This window comes from Balaenoptera borealis (genome assembly GCF_965194805.1).
Source record: "Balaenoptera borealis genome assembly, chromosome: 21".
NCBI lineage: Eukaryota > Metazoa > Chordata > Mammalia > Artiodactyla > Balaenopteridae > Balaenoptera > Balaenoptera borealis.
The window spans coordinates 25,835,571-25,855,835 of record NC_138880.1 but is presented as its reverse complement, the minus strand read 5'-3'; the positions used below and the strand labels follow the sequence as shown (position 1 = coordinate 25,855,835).

The window sequence follows — 20,265 nt, the reverse complement described above, 5'->3', positions numbered from 1 at the left end:
AGCAAACCACGAGAAAATTACAGGCCAATATCAATGATGAACACAGATGCAAAAATCCTCAACAAAACACTAGCAAACTGAATTCAACAATACATTAAAAGGGTCATATACCATAATCAAGTGAGATTTATTCTAGGGATGCAAGGACGGTTCAACATCTGCAAATTAACCAATGTAATACACCACATTAACAAAATGAAGTAAAAGAAAAAAAAATCATATGATCGCTCAATAGAAGCAAAAAAAGCATTTGTCAAAATTCAACATCCATTTACGATAAAACTCTCAATAAAGAGGGTATAGAGGGAACGTACCTTACCATAATAAAGGCCATATATGATAAGCCCACAGCTATCATCATACTCAATGGTGAAAAGCTGAACGGGGGAGTTCCGTTTGCTCCACATCTGCATCACCATTTATTGTCAGCCTTTTTAATTTCAGCTATTCTGGTGGGTGGATAGTTCTACCTCACTGCGGCTTTTTTAAAAGGCTTTATTTTTTGAGCAGTTTTAGGTTTACAACAAAACCAAGAAGAAGATGCACATCACTGGGGTTTTAATTTAGTTTCCCTGATAACTAAAGATTTGAACTTTTAGCATACTGGCTATTTGCATGTTTGTCCAAGTCATTCTCCCAGCTGCTAATTGAGTTGCTTGTCTCTTTACTAAGTTGCCGAAATCCTGGAAGAAAAGCCTCTGTCAGTATAACAGCTGGGTTCAATCAGGACACAGAAGACACATCAATTATTTTAACTGAGAAACTTAAAATGAAAATGTACAAATATGTACAAAACCTTGTTAACTAGGTAACCTAACAGCCGAAAAGAACACTGAAGCATTCCAGAGGTAGTGACTGCAAACAGCCGTCACCACACTGCACTGGGAGAGCAAAGGGCACAGGCTGACACCAGCAGGAGGAAGCACTGTTGGCTGGTGCTGGAGTCTGAGCTCAGATGAGAAGCCCCGAGGGCCTGGGGTCCAGCTGCGGGGTGGGGTGGGGGCACCAGCATCTGGTGTTGAAGGGACACAATGAGCCAGGTCTGCAAATGTCAGAAAAGCTGGGAGGGAGAGTCCAGTGCTGCTGACCTGGGGGGACAGGTACAGAAGGGCCCCGGCAGCAGCTGCCCCAGTCCCACCGCACAGGCCCCGTGGCACCCTCCCCAGGCAGGGCCTAGCAGGGCCCACCGGCTGCAGCGTCACAGGGAGGTGTGAGTAGGTAGAACGGAGCCCAGAAAACAGCTTAGTGACAGCTTACAAAACACGATACTTTCTCCCAGTCACTGGCTTGCCTGTTGATGTTCTCAACGGTGACTTTTTAAAGCAACTTTCAAAGATCGGTTTAGACTTCAAGAAGAGTTGCAGCAACAGTACAAAGTCCCCTCCCCCAGCTTCCCCACCATCTCACAGGAATGCAGGACAGCGACCAAAGCCAGGAGTGGATGCTGGCACAGTACCGCTGACTCGCCCACAGACCTGTGTCTCGCCAGCCTCCCGCTGGTGCCCTTCGCTGTTCCAGGACCCCATCCGGACCTATGCGATCGGGGTACACGCTGCCCCTGTGTCTTGCTCCTGGTCATGTCACCTGGATCACTCGCTTAAGGTGGGATCTGCCAGGGTTCTCAACTGTAAAGCTACTGTTTTCCCTTTGTGAATTCATAGATATTTTGGAGAACGCTTTGCAAATATTGTTTTCCCTAAACATCTCACCCACTAATCTCAGCATCTATCAGTGGACTCTGCCTATAGCCATCATTACTGTGGTGTCCTAATGGTGACACTCTACTTCCCTATTCCTTCCACATTCACTAACTAGAATTACTCTGTCAGGAAGAGCTGTCCCTTCTTCCCCACTTATTCATGTATTATATCCCCATAAACTCAGGGGTATTTATCTTCTCCTTTGAGTTATAATCCAATACCACCATTATTTGCTTTTTGCTCAAATGGCTCCAGCTTTGGCCACTGGACTGCTTTCAGGTTGGCCTCTGCCCTTTTGACATCTGACATATTCCCATCCACAGCCCCCCCTTTTTTTTGTTAAGTATTTCCTTACTTTTGGACACCACAAGATGCTCTAGGCTCAGCTTATATTTCCCTACCCCAGCTCTGGAATCAACCACTTCCCCAGGAACCCTTCAAAACCAAGATCTTGGTGTTCAGTCTGCTCATGGCTACTGGGGCACCACCGCTCTTGACCTCCCAGTAGACAGAACTGGGGAACACGTTATATTAACTCACCTACACACCGATCCCTATCTATCCACCCACCCACCCACAAGAGCAACAACGGCCTAAGTACACACTGACACCACCACAACAATGCAGCACCACAAGGTACAGTCTAGCATGATTTTGTGACTTCCTTCTCCAAAGTGAGAGATCTGGCTGTCATTATCTGCATTTTATTTACTCACCCTGATTAACCCTACTATACATAATAAAGTAGTTTCAGAATTGCTAACCCACACCCTGGGGCATGAGAAGCACATTTACCACCTACAGTGTCTGTCTATAGCCTGACAATATCCTGTCAACATGGTTTTCCCAAGTTCCCAGTCAGCTCCTTTCTTCCACACCCACCTCAGTGTGGTTATGGGGTTCGTCTGTAACACAATCACATCCATCTGTCACAGTTTAGATCATTTGGGTGACCAGCTCCCCATCACACACATCCTGGTTGGTTTTTTTTTTTTTTAAGATTTACACAGAGCAAAATTTGCTTTTCGTGCTGCACAACTCTATGGGTTTTGACGAATGCAGAGTCATAAAGGGACCGGCGCCTTCCCTACAGGGCAGCTCTACCACTCCCCAAAAAGCCTCCTGTCATCTGTGTAATCAACTCCTTCCCCTACCTCTAGACCCCTCGCATCCACTGGTCTGTTTTTCACCCCTTTGTCCCTATAGTTTTTCTTTTTCCAGAAGGCCATATAAATGGAATCACACAATATGAAGCCTCTTGGGTTTAGTTTTTCTCACTAAGCAAGATGAAATTAAGATTCATCACGTTGTGTCAATCAACGGTTCGTTCCTTTCGCTCCTGAGTGGCCCTCCCCTGGAGAGCTGAAAAGCATGGGGGATGCCCAAGCTTTGGCAATTACTGGAAAAAAGCTGCTATTAACGTTCACATACAGGTACTGTGTAAACATAAACTTCCATTTTCCTTGGGTAAATACCTAGGACTGAGATGCTGGGTCATACGGCAGCTTTATGTTTAACTTAATAAGAAAGTACCAAACTAGTCAGCAAAGTGGCTGTGCCATTCTACACTCCCATCAAGCTTACGAGAGGACATTCTTGCCAGCACTCGGCACTGCCCTCACCAGCACCTGTAACGTTCTGTTGTTTGTTAATTGCAGCCGCTGTGGTAGGTGTGTCATGGCACCTTATCTGGAAGGTGAACACTTTCTCCACACTTCTGTCTAGGCCACCTCGGCTGTCTCACTCCCCTGGAACTTCCATTCTATTTCCAGCTGGTCTGCTGCTGACCCCACACTGCACTGTGATCTCAGGCTCGCTGCGACGTGTGTCTTCCCAGATTGCCTGCACTTCCCTGCTGACTAATGATGTTGAGCTTATTCTTCTCTGCCCAGATTTACTTGCAAGAAATAAAAAATGGGAAGAAACGATGAGCAGTGTGGTCAGATGAACAGGCACCGAGAGCAGGAGCAGAAATAGACACCACCTCACTGGAAAACGGAAGGTGGGCCTGCCCGTGACCCAGCAGCTCCTCTCCCGGGCACGAGCCCTGAGGATCTCGCGCGTGAGCAGGAAGCTACACGGTCAGACTCCACTGTCATCGCATGAACGGCCACCCTCCCAGCCGCGCAGGCCGACCACCTGCCTGCCTTCGCCGACGCCCCTCGCCACTGCCCACCCACTCCACAGCTCAGCAACCTGCCAGCTCCACTTGCAAAACATCTGAATCTGAGCACTTCTCATCACCCGCCACCTCCATCCTCTCTGAGCCACAGTCACTCCTCACTTGGGTCATTACACAGGCTCTTAGGAATGAGTCGATCCGCTCTGCCTCACCTCTCTGCAGCCTATTTCCAACACAAAAGCCAGAAGGAGCCTGTTAAAACACAAACCTGAACAAACCCCCCCCTCTCTCTGACCCCCCGTCTAGCTCTGAGGAAACCCAGCTGGCCCTTCATGACCGGCCACGGCCACGCTGGCATCTGGTCCCCTGCTGCCCCTCATCCCTCCCATCTCGCTGTCCCCGCTGCTCCCGAGTTCACGACACCTGCCTCGGGGTCTCTGCTCTCCCTTCCCCACCTGGGCCACCCTCTCGGTGCCCAAGGCGTCATTCAGCTGACCCTTCTCAGAGAGGCCCCGCCTCGACACTTCCACGCACCACCCCCACCCCAATGGTCTTCCCTCCCACCCCGGGTTTTTTCCTTCACAGCACTTATGACACGGAACAGACCACACGGAGCTCCTTTTGTCCTTCGTCTGACTGTCCCATTAGAATGCAAGCTCCTCCAGGCATGGGTTTTGCCTCTTTCTGTTTACTGCTGGATCCCAGCACTGGGAACACACAGTAAATGCCTGACATACAGTATAGACTCAGCACATACAACACCATGTGTAATAACAAAACCAGAGGCATCTCAGGTCTGGCTCGTGGAGGGATCTATCTACACACCAAAGGAGCACAGGCAGGACTCAGGCCCCTTCTGTTACCAAGGAGCCCCCTCTGGAGGGGAGGGGACGGCCGCATCCTTTCTGTGGACAAGCGAAGCAAAGTCACCTTCTCCTGGTCCCACACTGTGAAGGGTCTGGAGTAAGCACTGGGCTGGGGAGACCAACACACTTTCCGTTCACAGAAGGTAATTAATAAAAACATCTCTGACCCACACATCTTTGTGTGTTCCGGATGAAGCTGATAAAGATTCAGGATGAACTTAATAAAGATGAAAACTAAAAGTCCAACTGCAAGGGTCTGAGAACAATTCATTTACAACGGTCCCACCATGTTCTCTGGCAGGGAGTGAGTGAGCTGCCCACGGTCCCACCCTGTTTGTAAAGTTTATGTAAGGTTGGTAATTACATATACCATTAGTATAAAGAGAGGGCAGCCAGACTTGTGAGGCACCTGGATGGGAGCAAGGTGTCTTCACTCCACCCGTGGTGGAGAGTCCACGGCTGTTGTGACACAGCCTCTGTCCCTGTGAGGACACCCACACAGAAAGGCCTCTGCCAGCACCACTATATTTCAAAGGATTTTCAAATGAGTGTGAACAGGAGTGGGTGAGTGGGTGAGTGGGAGTGTCTGTGGGGAAGGTGGGAAGGGAGAGAGGAGAACATGGAGTTTATCATGCAAAGAAAACAGGTTTTGATTGTATTTCTCTAAGTCTATGCATATATGAGAAAAAAGTATTCTTCGATATTCACAACATGTTTGGAATGAGGGGAAATAAAGAATACATGAGGAAAGAAACACATGCAAATTCCTTAGTGTAGAAGTAGCAGTAACTTTCTATTTCATGCATTACAGCTTTTTTTAAACTGACATTTTAGAATTCAGAAAGGCAGAGAAATGCCACAATATAAATTCAACGAACACTGTGTGTTATCCTTCCTATAATCTTAAATATAAAATTAATTTCTGCTTTAAATACCGCAAACCCCAATCTCCAGTCTAAAGGTACCAAATTCCTATCAGAAAAACAGATGACCTGTCAGTTCGAAATACACAATTGACAGTTACGCAAATGTGAGATAAACATATGCAGTAAAATGGATGACGAGGCCCGTGACACTTTGGAGGAAGAGGTCTGCAGACCTCCCCATTCCCCCAAATGCTCAAATACACTTGTGACGGGGATTGCGGGTGAGCACACCACGGCCACGCTGGCCTGCTCCTGCATCCAGGCAATCTCTCACTTTCCTCTGGAGAAAGACCACAGCCTCCGGCCTGCCCTGCAGCTCCCACTCCAGCCGGTGACGTGTGGCACGGGCACCTCCTCCTCTACCCTGCCAAGCGGAACGCGGAGGTGGGGGCAGAGCTCCACCCTGAACCCCGCCGACGAGGCTACCCTCTGGGCACGGCAGAGCTAAAGGCCACCTCACCAACTCAGGCCTCTGACAGAGAAGACTATACTCCTGTCTCGCACAAGCCACTGTCACCACGGGCCTCTGACGCAGGCCGCCAAAACTACATCTTTTCATTCCTTCAGGTTCCTCAGCTGTAACGGGAGGTTAATAAGAATAATACCTATCTCTCGGACTACTGTAAGGGTTAAACGTTTCAAATTAAAAAGAAGACGGCAGCATCTGTGCGTGGGCACTAGGCGATCTACCAGGCTCAGACTTTGGCTAGTAACTTGTTTCCTTACACCAGCCTTGTGCAGGTGCGGGGGGGGATTCTCAGCCAAGCGGTAAGTCATGGGCTCCAACAGGTGAAGCCGTAAGAGTCAGGCGGGGACGGTGTGGCTCTGCTGAGCTGCGACTCACGTGCCGTGGCTGGCGCCACACCGGTTATTCTCTCCTTCAAGTCCCTCAGTCCAGGGTTCACATCTTTTCCAGCCGTCTTCTGTTTTAATCCAGCTCCATCCAGGAGATCTCCAGTCCTGGCCCAAAAATGGCATAGCTCTCCTATAATTTAGGTTAAAAATGTATGTGTAATTGATGTAAGTTTCTTTTCATTTAGAACATTTATTTGTTAACTTTAATGAATACAATTCTTACTTAATATTTAAATGTCTGCACGTGCCTTACGTGCCAGCTGGACACTGAGATAAAACACTGAAGGTAACACAGGACTTCAGTTGTAGTAAAATGATTTAACACGGATGAGGACTGGTGGATTTATTAGCCCAACCCTGCACGTGTCATGAAAGGTTTCCCAGAGGGGACATGTCAGCTCATGCCTGAAGAACAAGCAGTCAGGGAGTGAGGAAGAAAAGGAGTATGACGCCGAACAGAAAACTCATGCCAGAAATTAGAAGCAACAGAACATGAAACACGGATGCTCAGCCCTGTACACAGTCCAGTCGGCCTGAGGCTGACCATGTAAGGTGGGAGTGGGGAGTGGCTGGAAGTGAGAATGGAGAAGCCACTGGGGGCAAACAAAGTCAAAGGAGCTGGACTGCACTCTGAGGACACCAAGTGGCCAAGAAAGGAACCTCCACTCCGCAGGGAGGCAATTCAACCAGATCTGAGCTTCACAGAGACCTCAGGGCTACTCGGTCTCTGCCAGCGCCTAGTGTCTTCCTAGTAATAAATGCTGTCTGAAATTACTTACATGGCTACAGTCTGCCTTCCTCAAGAAAATGCGATGTCTTGTTCAACTCTGTATCCCAACACTTGGAACGATGCCCGGCGCACAAGGGTAGCTCAACAATCACTGAATGAATGGCTCAGAGGGGAGGGTAAGGCTGGAGAGCAAGGCAGGAAAACCACCAGCATCTAGACCGTCCAGACAGAGACCAGACAGCGTGGGGACAGAAGAAAGCCAAGGAGCCAGCTCCAAGGGTCGCTGACATTGAAGGGACAAGCAGGTGAAGACGAGTCGAGAAAGGACACCGAACAGGAAGAGCCACGGATGTAGGGGAAGTGGGAAGGCGAGAGAAGAACGGGTTTAAGAAAGAAATGATCAACAGAGAGGAAAGTGTTATAAAGAAGCCAGTATGGTAAGAATGAAAAAGTATACATCGTATTTAGCTACAAAAAGGTAGTTGATAACTCAACAAAAAGTTTCCATAGAGTAATGTGTTATATTAATCTCACGTCCGACGATGGAGATTTGGGATATTTCACTAACGTGGAAGTATCATATCACATCATATCATAGAGTACACAAGAGATGAAAGTGTTCAAATACCATCTCCCAAATATATTTAATATAACTAACAAAAAATAGGCTATTAAATAGGCATTTATACTGGCTTAGAAGAGACAAAAAAATTTCAGAGGGAAATTATAACTCTTCAACAATATTCCTGTGTCAACTACAAGTGCTCAACATGAAACGTATGATAAAGTAATTTTCCTTTGTACCAAGAGGATCTCAAAACCTTGCTAAACTAAGTAATAATCAGACACATCTTTTTCAGTCATATATTGTTTAACTGAAATTCTTTCTTTAGAAGATAATTAAAAATAATTCCTTAAATTTCAACACTATTTTGATAAGCCTCATCTTACGCTCTTGTTTCACAACTACTGATCACCCTAAAATGCAAAAGCCACCACCCATGTCTAGTCCATCCAGATTATTTAAGGTTGTCTCCAATAGCAGGTGTCTGATACTTTTTCATGAAGCTTCAGACAGAAGCCAGAGAACACTTTTACAAAAGAAGGCAAGTACCATGATGTAGTAGATAATGCTTAAACGGCAAATTTAGTCTCATAAAACACAAACAAGAGAAGAATGTCTGTGAGGACCACCTCTGACAATTGCCAAAGTATCTCTCAATATCATATTTAAACTGCGTTTATAAAAAAATCAAGTGGCAACTGTGCAGAATATTGCTAATAGGTCAAATACAGTATTACTTCAATGACAAACATATAAACACAGACTAAATGTGTTATTACCTTATGTGTCCCTTCCCTAAGGGTACACCAGTAAACCCTTGAGGAACTAAAAAAACAAATGAAAACCCCCTCCACACACAATGTATGTAAGTATATTTAAAATATTTTAAAATATATGCATATGTGTAGTCAAAATGTACAAACCAACAGTTATAAAATAAATAAGCACTAAGGATGTAATGTACAACACGATAATTAACACTGCTGCACATTATATTTTAAAGTTATTAAAACAGTAAATCTTAAGAGTTCTCATCATGAGGAAAAATAGTTTTTCTTTTTCTTTAATGTTGTATCTATAGGAGATGATAGATGTTCACTAAATCTATTGTGGTAATCATTTCATGATGTATGTAAGTCAAATCATCAAGTTGTACACCTTAAACTTACATAGTGCTATATGTCAGTTATATCTCAATAAAACCGGGGCAGGGGGGATGTTATGTAGAAAACTGTCCCTTGAAGAATTCTTTGTAACAGGAACAAACTGTAACAACTATAAACAATTAAAATATCTAAAAGAGGTTTTGTTAAATATATTTGTTATTACACTGGGATTGTAAATGGCTATTAACAATAATTGTGCAAATATTTGTTAACGTGAAAAGATATTCACAGTATATTAAGTGAAAGCAAAGCAAGTTTTAGGAAAATATATGTGATACTTCTGTGTATTTCTACATGCAGGCACAAGTTTATACACGTGTGTATAGAAAAAAAATCTGAAAGCAGATATAGCAAAATGTAAACAGTGAATATCTCTGTATGTTTGAATTTCAAGAGATTTTACATTATTTTTTATTTGAGGCATTTTTATTTTTAATATTTCTTTTATTAGATGAAAATGTATTACCCATGTGACAATTTTTATAGAACATGACTTGCTGATCTGAAAGGCAGAAATGGTGACATTGTTAACCTATATTATTTGATTCCTGATGCAGTTGGAGAATTGTCCCCAGTATGTTTCCTTTTTTCTTTTGTGAGCTGTATGCTCACAGATTTTACAAATTTATTATTTTAGTTTTTTCCTTTCTTGTAGAATTTAGAAGTCTTCATACATTTAAATTAATAAAATTGGTTTCTCATTAAATATATACATATATATATAAATGTGCATACATGCAATCTTGTAATATGAGTACTAAATGAGTGGTAAAGAGAGAATAACTAAAAGAAACTCAGAGTAAAAAGCAAACCACCTGGGAAGCCTCTGAAGAGAAACTAGGACATGAGCTTGGCCTTAAAGCATGGTTAGATCTTAAGTGAATGAAGAAAGGAAAAAAATACCAATCACAGAAATGGTGGCTGAAAAAAATGAAGACAGGAATACATGTGACATGTTTGAGAATAAGCAGAATAGGCTGGCTGAAATAGAGAACAGATTGGAAAGGGGACTAGGAGAATGCAGAATATCAAAAGTGTGGACTTTATTCTCTAAGTAATTAAATTTTTTGAGCAATCCAGCAACGTGAGCAGTGCTATTTTCAGAATAATTTGCCAGGGCGTGAAGGACAGACTGAAGTGGAGAACAGAGGCAGAAAGAACAACTACTTAAGCAACAGAAACTTCTTACCAACACCTCAGCTAACAAGATATTTTAAGACTTGATGACACACATTGTACTTGCCTATTTAGACACCATGCCCACTCACCACTTAATGCACTTATATTCAGGCCTCACAAGCAATCCCTATAACATTTACACTAAGTTTCTGCTGTAAAGTTAAGAGTCAGCTTGGGGTTTCCTGTAAGATAATTGATTCCTTTACAACTACCAGAACTCTACAGATCATTCATACTGACTTTAACAACTCTGTGAGAAACAGATATAGTTAGCCTGAATTTTTCAGCTGCTAAGTGTTTATATTTCCATGGGCTGGAAGGAGTGAAATGCAGCTAAATGGACCATGGAAATAAAAATAGTACATTTCCAACAGTTTTATTTTCAACACAGAGGAAAAGATTTGTTTCAAAATAAATGTGTGTATTCCATTCCATATAGGTGTATAATCTTTATACTTATGCTTTACACTTGCATATAACCTTTTTTTAAATTGAAGTATAGTTGATTTACAATGTTGTGTGAGTTTCAGGTGTACAGCAAAGTGATTCAATTATGTACATTTTTTTTCATATTCTTTCCCATCATAGATTATTACAATATATAACCTTATATAATACTTATATGTAATCTTTATACTTTATACTTTAGTTCATGAACTAAAGCAGAGATTCTGGAAGCACAGTTATTACACACAATAACAAAAAAGCCATCAGGGAAAAGAAAGAAAAAACACACGAGTTGCAATGTGAAAGGCTTCGGACTCAAATTTTCAAAAATAGTCCCAGTCTGAAGCATCTAACAAGTTTGCAAATCGAAAAATACTGTTAAACTTGTGGAATGATGACAAGCCATCATTTTTTATGGAAGTGTATTCATCTGTTCTGCTAAAAGATCTGAATCGCTATCATGTTATAAATTTAATTAAAATCACCTTTGTTTTGATAATTTCCAAATACAAAAATAAGAACTAGAAATTACTCCTGAAAATTATTAAATGTGTAAGAGCAACTACTCAAAAGTGGCTACTCTTGTAAAACAGCTGGTACAATCTGCAATTTTGTGCACATTTCATGCCAACTAATGTCAGAGAGCATATGGGGCCATCTGCTGTAGATCTTCCCTCAATCTCTATTTTATATGGCAGGACATGGGGGTGAAGCACTGCAGGAGAACAGGGCTTCATGAAGTTCATTTGCCAGTGGAAACTCCTGCACAAGACAAGAAATGTCTTTCCTTCAATAAGCACACTTTCTGTTAACTAATGATAACAGCAGCAAACATTTACTAGATCTCAGCATGGGTTAGGCATCACCCTAGACAATTTACCTCTTTTATCTCATTTAGTCCTCACACTACCATATAAGGTAGGAAATGCTGCAATCCGCATTTAAAAGTTTTAAATCTCTATTTTATAGATGAAGAAACTGAGGCAAAAAATTTGGTGGAGCTGGGATTTACAGTCATGGAATCTCAATCCACACTCTACCACTATATTTTTAAAACAGCAATTCCTGAACACCCTATTAGAAACAGATGTCATGAAACTGCAGGAGTTTTTTTTTTTCTTACATTTTTTAGCTTATATGTCATACATCATCAGATATGATCTAAAGTAATGAATGATCTAAATATAAAAACACTAAGACAAGGAAAACACGACAGGAAACAGCTCTAAAAAATCTGAAAAGGTTACATGTGTAACAGTACTTACTCTCTTCAGTTACTAAACTGATTTTCAGAACAATAAAGACTATACCTGTAGAGCAAGAGCTATGGCTAAACACATTACAAACAGATAAACAAACAAGTTACAGTGAAAATAAAAGGCACTTTCATATTCAGAGAAAAAAGCTGGCAAAGGAGTTTCTCTTCCAGTATTTCTTATACTGGAAATTTCATCATAAATTTTGAGAAAATAATTTGCATTGTTCTGAGATAAGAATGACTGATCCTCTATTTGATAAGCATTTGGCTTTTTCTATTGCTTTCTCTTCCTTACAAGATTTCCAAATAATTGAGGGTCAAACATGAATACGGCTTATAAATGTGGAAGAATCTGATCCAGAAAGACCATCAAGAAATGATAAACCGAGGGCTGAGAATCAGAAATGGGGTTTACTGCAAGAAGGCCTGAGAGATAATCACGGATGCCTCACGGAAACGGAAAACATTCCCGTAAGAGGGGAAAGTGGAACACGAAACAATAAGGGAAAGCGTGTCTTTTGTGATTAGGGCTGGAGGTAAGGATTTGGAAGAGGCAAGAAAGGAGGGCTCCGCTGGAAAAGGCACGATTCCCCACACTCCTTCAAGATGAGTCTGAGCAGGGCCAGGGCTGGGAGAAGGGTCCAAACGGAGCTTACCGCGAAGAGAAGGACGCAAAATTGAAACGCGTCCGCTCAAGAAATATAAGAAAAGCAACCGAAGAGGGGCTGGAGCCGGAGCAGAACGGGAGCAGAGGACGGACGCCGGGAGGACGAGGACAGGCCCGGGCAGGTGCCCGCGCGGGAGGGGTGGTCCCGGAGGCCCCGGGCCGGGGGAGGAAGAGGCCGGAGGGCGGACGCCGGAGACGCCGGGCCGGGGAGGGGTGGTCCCGGAGGCCCCGGGCCGGGGGAGGAGGGGGCCGACCCGGTGGGGGCGGGTTCATGCTGGGGCGGGAGGGGAGCTGGGTTGCGGGACGCGGAGGGTGGGCGTGGGGTTGAGGACGGGTGGGCCGCGCCGTGTGGCGGGCAGACTGCCTCCGTCCCCACCTGACGCGCGGACGCCCATAGTCCCCACCTAGCGCGCGCGGCGTCCCAGTCCTTACCTGGCGCGCCGACGGTCCGGGCCCCACCTGGCGCACTGACAACCCTCAGCCGGCACCTGACGGCGGCCCGTCGGGATTTATTGCCGGAAATCGCCCACCGCCTACCCGGGAGCCGCCGCGGGGAAGCCCCGCCCCCGGCCGCGCTGATTGGCCAGCGCGGCTCCGCGCGGCCGTGTTGCTACGTTGATCCCTGAGTCGACGGCGCGCGCGTGCGCAGTGGGCATCGCTCCCGGCCCCCCCCCCACCCCGGTGCCGCTGCCCGCGCGTGCGCAGTCTGTGCGGCCCGTGGGGCTGGTGGGGGAGGTGGAGGGGGCGTCTGGGCGCCGAGAGGCTCCAGGTGCTGAGGTAGCAGAGAAGGCGTGGGTCACCTGGGTCTTGACTGCCGGGCCGACTGCAGACAGATACTCCAATCCGCTTACCCCAACCTGCTCAGCTTTCCAACCCAACCTGAATTTCGGGAATGCAGCTTCGATTTGCCCCCAATCCCCCTGTGCACCTCGTTACCTTGTATACTGAGTTTTAAGGCCCAAGTACTTTGTATTTATAAACGATTTAGTGGGGTTTTCCCAGTTAGGAGACAAGAATGTGGGGTTCCAGAGGGCAGGGTAGGAGCAGGGCCCCCGGTTCTGGCCAGTGCGAGCTCTCGGCCGGGTCGGAGCCGGACCGGCTGCCGAGAGGCGTGGGCATTAACTAAGGCCTGAACCTCTCTCTGCCTCACTTTCCCCGCAAGTAAAATGGAGCCGGCAGCGGGGCTTACCTCACAGGATCTTTATGAAAATTGAATTAACATGGTCAAACATTAAAAACAGTACCTGGGGTATGGTGAGCAAGACATAAGTATTTGATCTTAGTATTTTTCTTTTTGTAAAATGTGTAAAATATAGTAGGTATTCATATTTTAGAAAAATTTTTTGTAAATTATTCCTCGTGCTTATTACAATAGTGTTCTTTACAAGCTTTTAAAATAGAGGAAAAGTGATTACGGACAGAGGTCAGCAGTGTTGCTTGCATATCCCCAATTTAAGAACCGCCCCCTTCTTTTCCTAGTTTTAGGTATCGTCCATGGATGAGCGTTCGGTTCTTTCCAATATTTTGCCGTTAAAAATAAATGAGTAGCTGTATGCATGGGCGGTTTTGGTTTCTTTTTTAAATTTGTGGGGTGGTGTGTGTGCGAGTAAATTATCATTGGAATTGTTGGGCCAAAGACAAGTGCAAGTGGAGTTGTGGTCGACATTGCCAGGGCGAGAGCCCCGCCGGCACCCCACGGGGCTTAGAGGAGTATGAAGTCTAGACTAATTGGCCAGCGTCCACATAGCTCCTTGTGAAGGAGTTCCACTGGCTGGATTGAGAGGAAGCAAAGTGACAGCCATCCGCAGAGAAACGCAGGGGCCCCCCCACGTGGTTCAGGTCAATTCCGTCCAGCAAATATCTCTGAGAGCACACTTAGCTTTCTGCTTGTAAAGAGGGGCATGTTCACGGCCCTCTAGAAACTTCACCAGTGGAGGAGGAGAAAGCAGCAGAGGGGCAGGAAGATGCTCTGCAAAGGCAGGGTGTGGCTGGGCGCTGTGGAGCCCCGGGAGTGAGGGGAGAGCCGTCCCTTCATCTAACAAGTCTATCAACTGGGACGAGGGAGAATTTCGAGTTCTTTATTTTCCTAAAAATAATCCAATTGTGATTCGATCCAAGGATTTGGGGACACTTAAACACATTGTTGCAGCCCCTCCCCAAAGTTGGGGTCCGCCGTAGCAGTGAGCTGGGGCAGTCACTGGTCACAGGCGTGCTGGTGCCTCCATGCCTCACCGGGGGCTTGGGGTACGGCCAGCACGGGGCCCCCATGCATCCTGAAGGCCGCTACACCGCTGGGGAGTGTGTCCCTGATCCTCTGGAGACAAGCTCAGCTTTGCTCCTTCCAGGCTCAGGGAATTGTCTCTTTTTCCATGCTCCACCCTGTCTGGAACACATAAGATGTTTAATGGCATCTTTATACAATACATGAAGACTAATTCTGTTTTCTATGCAACGATAATACTGGGGTGCGAAATAACCAAACCAAACTACCCAAACAAAACCCTGTCACCTTGGTGCAGACTTGGTAGAGCAGTAGGTACATTAGGGTGACCACACAGACCACATGCTGGGCACCATGGCAGGCGGTGAGGATGTGAAGCTGAAGTCCCTGATTTTCAGGAGCTCACTGTTCAAGGCAGGTACAGGACAGCAAATACACAGAAAATGGGGTGATGGCTATAAAGACGTACAAAATATGGAGAGGCCTGGGCCAAAAGCACCTCTCTGACAGATGCCTCCAGGCCAGCAGGCAGCGATGGCCAGGGCAGAGGAGGAGATAGCTTGTGTTTGCTGGCTTGTTTCAGATCTCCTCTCCGTCTTGGGCCTCCTTATCTTTCAAATAGGAATCGGAATAGAATCTTAGGATCCTGAACTAAGAGGTGGCCAGGAGCACGTGGTAAGCGTGGGACGGAGGGATGTGACCGCTGACTGCACAGAACCTGCAGGCGCCTCATCCCTCCACTTTTGAAACTCGTACTTGCCGGACAAGACGTGTCGTCATCAGGCTTCATCCTGAGAGCAGCCGGTTTGCAAGCCCACAACTCCTCACCCAGCTCCAAACCCTCCCTGTTCGCCTGGCGCAGAGCTGAAGCCGAATCCGGCCTCTGTGGGCAGTATGCCATTAACCGTTAACTTCTCCCACCTGGTGGGGGTCTCAGTACCTGCAAAACAGCTCAAAGATGTTGTTCTGTGTATCCCTTGATGGGGAACCAGGACCCTGCCCCAAGGCTGCTCTACTGTTTCTCTTGACTCCTCCTCCCTTGTCTCACACCCCCTCCCTTCCCTAATTAACAACTGCTTGAATCTGCCCCATGGAACTCATGGAAGGTCATGGAGGCTGACTGAAGCCTGTTTCCTATAATCAAAGAAATGGGGACACAGGAAGGATTTTGTGCCCAGGAGCCCCACTGGGCCCTGCTCGGTATCAAGGCTGTCTCTAACTCCACTCATGGACATGTTTACATTAATACAGATGCCCCCGCACGTTCCACCCTAGGTATTTATCAAAGATAAATGAAAACATGGCCACGAGGAGCGTGTACAATAATGTTCGTAGCAGTTTATTCCTTGGAACAACCTAGATATCTGTCTGCAAGGAAGTGGACTAACAGACTGGAATATTCAAGCCGTGGAAAGAGAATGAGCCGCTGATACGTGTGACAGCGTGGACACTTGTCAAGAATAGTATCTTAGTGAAGGAATGCAGACACAGAAGTATATGCCGTGTGACTCCATTCGTGTGAAATGCGATAGAATCACGCCCGTGGTGGCTTTGCGGGGCCAGGGTAGGGACAGGGCAACCTTCTGGGGTGATGGGAGTGTCTGGTGTAGTTTGGGATGAGACTATGCCTGTGTTAAATATCACCGCGCATTCCACTGGAAGTATGTTAAACCTCGACAAGCCAATACATATTTTTTCTTTGGGAGGAACGTTTCTATCTGACATATTCCTGGCCAAATTTTATGCAACATATTGAATTTAAAAAATCAAACAACCAGCAAATATGTTGAGGGCTTACCCCACACCCAGAATCATATTAAGAGTTGTGGGAACTGCAGAAATGTAGAAACCTTCCCTGCCTGCTAGGAGCTTGTGGTCTGTGATTGAGGCAGGAAATACATGAAGAAGTGTTAGCAATCGAACATTTAAATGAAAATTCAAAAGACCCCAAGGAATGACCCCAGGTCATTCGCACAAGTGAACTTTGATGGGGGTCACAGGTGCAGGGAAATCACTTTAGCCTGAGCAGTCATAAGAAGATACTAAAATTCACTTTGGCAGGTGAGGGGGAAAAACATAGTTTCCTAACTTAATACGGACTCTAACAGGGCAGACGTTTTCGGTAACACCTCTTAGAGCCGGGCTCCCTTTCCTCTAATGTAAATCTCAGAAAGCAGGCACTTCAATCTAGAAACAAAAATGGTAAGTCTCTAAGTCTCTCCCAGTTCTGGTGTCTTGAAATTCCATCCACGGATTCAAGGGAGCATCTCCATGAAGTCCCGAGTTATTCTCAGCCTGCCCACATGACCCCGCTCCTCAAGGCTCAGACCAACCCTCTCTTTTTATGCTGATAACAATGACAGCTTTGATCATGACAGTGATGGTGTAAATGGCTAACCTTTACTTACTGTTCACTGCACACCCGGCTGTGCTCAAGCACTCTGCTTGCCTTATGCTCCGAATAACCCTGAAAGGTCAATCCTGTTATTACTGTGTCTTGAAGACGAGGCCCCGAGGCTTCGAGAAAGCTCAGTAGCCTTGCCGGGACCCCACAAGTAGGCAGACGTGGATCCAGGGTGTGACTTAGCTTGTGTGACGCCATCACTGCGTGTCCACCTCCCTGGGAGGCGCCCCCCTGAGAGGCCTGTTTTAGGTGATCCTCCTTCCCCCAGCCCTCCAGTGCTTGAGTCGTTACCAGTCACCAGACAACCACAGTTTCCTGTAACTCCTTTCAGTTACTTAAATCCCAGCTCGCCCTGCCCTCGACTTATAAAAACATCTCAGCTTTCCGTGAAGACCGTGAGCTCTCTGAAGGCAGGGACTAGGGTCTGACACTTTACAGAGCCCTGAAAGTAGAATTCTCGGTGGAGAGGGGAGCCAGCCAACATCGTTTGATCTACACACACGACCACAGCTGGAGCAGTGGGAACAAGTCCCCTTCAGAGTCACCTCAGATACGGTATTGAAGTTTGCTCGTCCTCTGCATGGTTATTTCCGTGCTGGCATGTGCTTCTCCTGTTTCTATATTGCTTTCTGTGAGATCCAAGCAATGGGATAAACTTCGATAGATTGTTAGAACCAAGAGAGAACTCGGCGTGGAGCCGAATCCGTCCTTGTAGATAAGACCACACCCTCAAGACTCAGCTGGTGGAGGAACGGCAGAGCTGGAGCCGAGCCTCCCATGCCAAACATGGTTTTCTTCCCCTAACACAGCAGATGGTCTCTGTGTCTGAGCCTGGAAGTCCCAGATCCCTCTCCCCACGTCCAGCAAATGCGAGACCACCATGGGTTGGGCGTGGTCGCTAAGATGTCTGTAGCCTTTTATCAACAGCATTGCTGGGCTGCTCTCTGACTGGCCCAGACTTCCAGTCACCTTAGGTCACCGTGGTCTCCTGCCCATCATGACTCTGTCCCTCTGCTGAATGGGGGACGACTGACCATACCCTCCTGGGAGGAAGCACAGAGGTTCAGCCTCTGGGTGAGATGAGCAAAGTCTATTAAGGGGACCCTTCTTTGAAAGAAGAGGCATGAGCAGATCCTCTCATGTCCAGCCATGAGAATTTTCCGAGTTCCTGGTTAGGGTCACTAGTCGTACAAATGAAGGCAATGTGCCACAGATGCCCCGTCACCAGGGCTACAGTAGAAACCTAATAAATGGAAAACAGCAACATTGCCTGCTGAACAACTGGGTTTTTCCAAGCAATTTTGTCAGCAGAAGTTTACTGCTTTTTGATAGAATTGAAAATAAACAGGGGCTTCCCTGGTGGCGCAGTGGGTAAGAGTCCGCCTGCCAATGCAGGGGACACGGGTTCCAGCCCTGGTCCGGGAAGATCCCACATGCCACGGAGCAGCTGGGCCCGTGCACCACAACTACTGAGCCCATGTGCCACAACTACTGAAGCCCAGACACCTAGAGCCTGTGCTCCACAGCAAGAGAGGCCGCCACGATGAGAGGCCCACGCACGGCAACAAAGAGTAGCCCCTGCTGGCCGCAACTAGAGAAAGCCCACATGCAGCAACAAAGACCCAATGCAGCCAAAATAAATAAATAAATAAAATGAAATAAAACATTTTTAAAAAGAAACAGAAACAATAGAAAGGCAGTATTTTAAATACACCTGGGTTTTAGTTAAATCATTATGGTAATGTGCTACATAATTTTGGAAAATTAATTCTGGTTTGGCTATTAGCAATAAAATGATGAAATGGTTAATGGGCTCCGTAATCATTCTTCCAATAATGTCTGGGAGAAAATGAAGTTAAAGCAAATCTAATTTACAAAAGCAAGTGGAATTGAATGGTTGAAAATGTCAACAGAAATGATTCTCATCTGTTGGAAAAAAGTGTCTAATGCACACGTGGAACTATATAACCAGAACACAGAAATTTAGCTTCTCTGTTCAGATGAAAATCTCAGCTTCATCTGAAATGCTGAGGATGGCAGGACAGAAAGAGTATGAATTCGCGCCATTAGGGAGTCTGCATCTGTGGGACCGAGTTGATAAAGGCAGCCAGAGCCAGGAGAGTAGGTGTGTACGAGGGCCAGAATTTGTTTCTGTGCACACCAGGACCCGCACTCACAGAGATGTCTAAACAGAGGAGGCACTTCCTGGCCCCGTGACGGCTCACCTTTTTTCTGTCTGCTGGCCCACAGAGCCTCATTCCAGGTGTCTCAATCCACCTCCAAGGACAGGGGAAGCAAAGAACAGCAAAAATACCAACAATTTTGCTCAGTCTTTCTACAAATGCTCTTTGCTTTTACTGCAACATGAAACCCAGAGCAACATAAGTGACGTGAGCCACTGGTGGGTGTAGCATTGGTGAAAGCCTAACATTTGAAGAGTACCTAAGTTATGGCACATAACTGCTTGCAACTTCTCTGCTGAAGTCATTCTTCCGAGAAGAACTTCTGTACTATGTCTGAGTGGGCAGAAGTAGAGAAAAGCAGATGCCAAAGCTAGGACCATGCTTAGGCAGGGAGCCCAATCCCAGGTGCATATTTTATAGATATAATGGGGAAACCTTGAGGCACAACCAAACCGAGGAGGGAACTTACACGTGTCCGGAGCTGTGGAGGACAGTGGAGGGTCCCCAGTGTAGCTACTTGGTTGGGACTTGGTGAGGTTTTGTGCACAGCTGGGGTCTCTCGTCTCTGTGACCCATGGGTCTGATGTGTAGGCAGCTGCCGATGGAAATCCCAAGGATTAGTGTGGCTGCTTAAGTGACCCTGTCAAGTTGCCCCAGTGATGCAGCAAAGTCTAGAGACAGGAGCTTACTTTCTGTTTCTTGGCTCCACTGCCTCATGTTGACTTGTTGCAGCAAAATAAATCAAACATTTACCCTTTCTTCTGCTTCTGATTCCAGCTCTAAAACTCCTACTTCTTTTCAAGGCAACGTGGATGTTCTAACTAGTGCAAAGTCACATACAAGGGAGTAGATAAATGCAAGTCAGGGAGATTCATATTTCAAGATATTATCCTTCCCTACCAGGAGAAAAAGTGTACTGATGGAAAATATTCAGCCAGCGTTCTAAGCCAGAGAGCCTCATAGGTCCATGGAAATT

At 46.1% G+C, this 20,265-nt stretch overlaps 1 protein-coding gene and 1 long non-coding RNA gene across 13 annotated transcripts in view; both read right to left on the bottom strand.

The window, feature by feature from the left end:
• FBXO25 (F-box protein 25) overlaps positions 1 to 13,068 on the bottom strand; it is a 60,100-nt gene extending 47,032 nt beyond the window's left edge. For 4 of the 12 annotated variants that reach the window (XM_082375308.1, XM_082375316.1, XM_082375318.1 and 1 more), the window contains exons 1-2: positions 12,471 to 12,597; positions 6,459 to 6,599 (exon numbers count right to left, since the gene is read on the bottom strand). In XM_082375308.1, coding sequence (XP_082231434.1) covers positions 6,459 to 6,592 — 134 coding nt within the window. In that variant the 5' untranslated portion in view covers positions 6,593 to 6,599; positions 12,471 to 12,597. Of the gene's footprint in view, positions 1 to 6,458; positions 6,600 to 12,470; positions 12,607 to 12,913 lie in introns of those variants that run through there. The other 8 variants (XM_082375310.1, XM_082375311.1, XM_082375312.1 and 5 more) reach the window with 6 other exon arrangements.
• A 1,477-nt stretch (positions 13,069 to 14,545) lies between these two features.
• On the bottom strand, positions 14,546 to 19,752 carry LOC309619774. Its single transcript, XR_014239204.1, has 2 exons — positions 14,991 to 19,752; positions 14,546 to 14,864 (listed from the first exon to the last, which is right to left on the bottom strand). It is a non-coding gene; the product is annotated as an uncharacterized lncRNA (long non-coding RNA).
• Between the last annotated feature and the right edge of the window lie 513 nt (positions 19,753 to 20,265).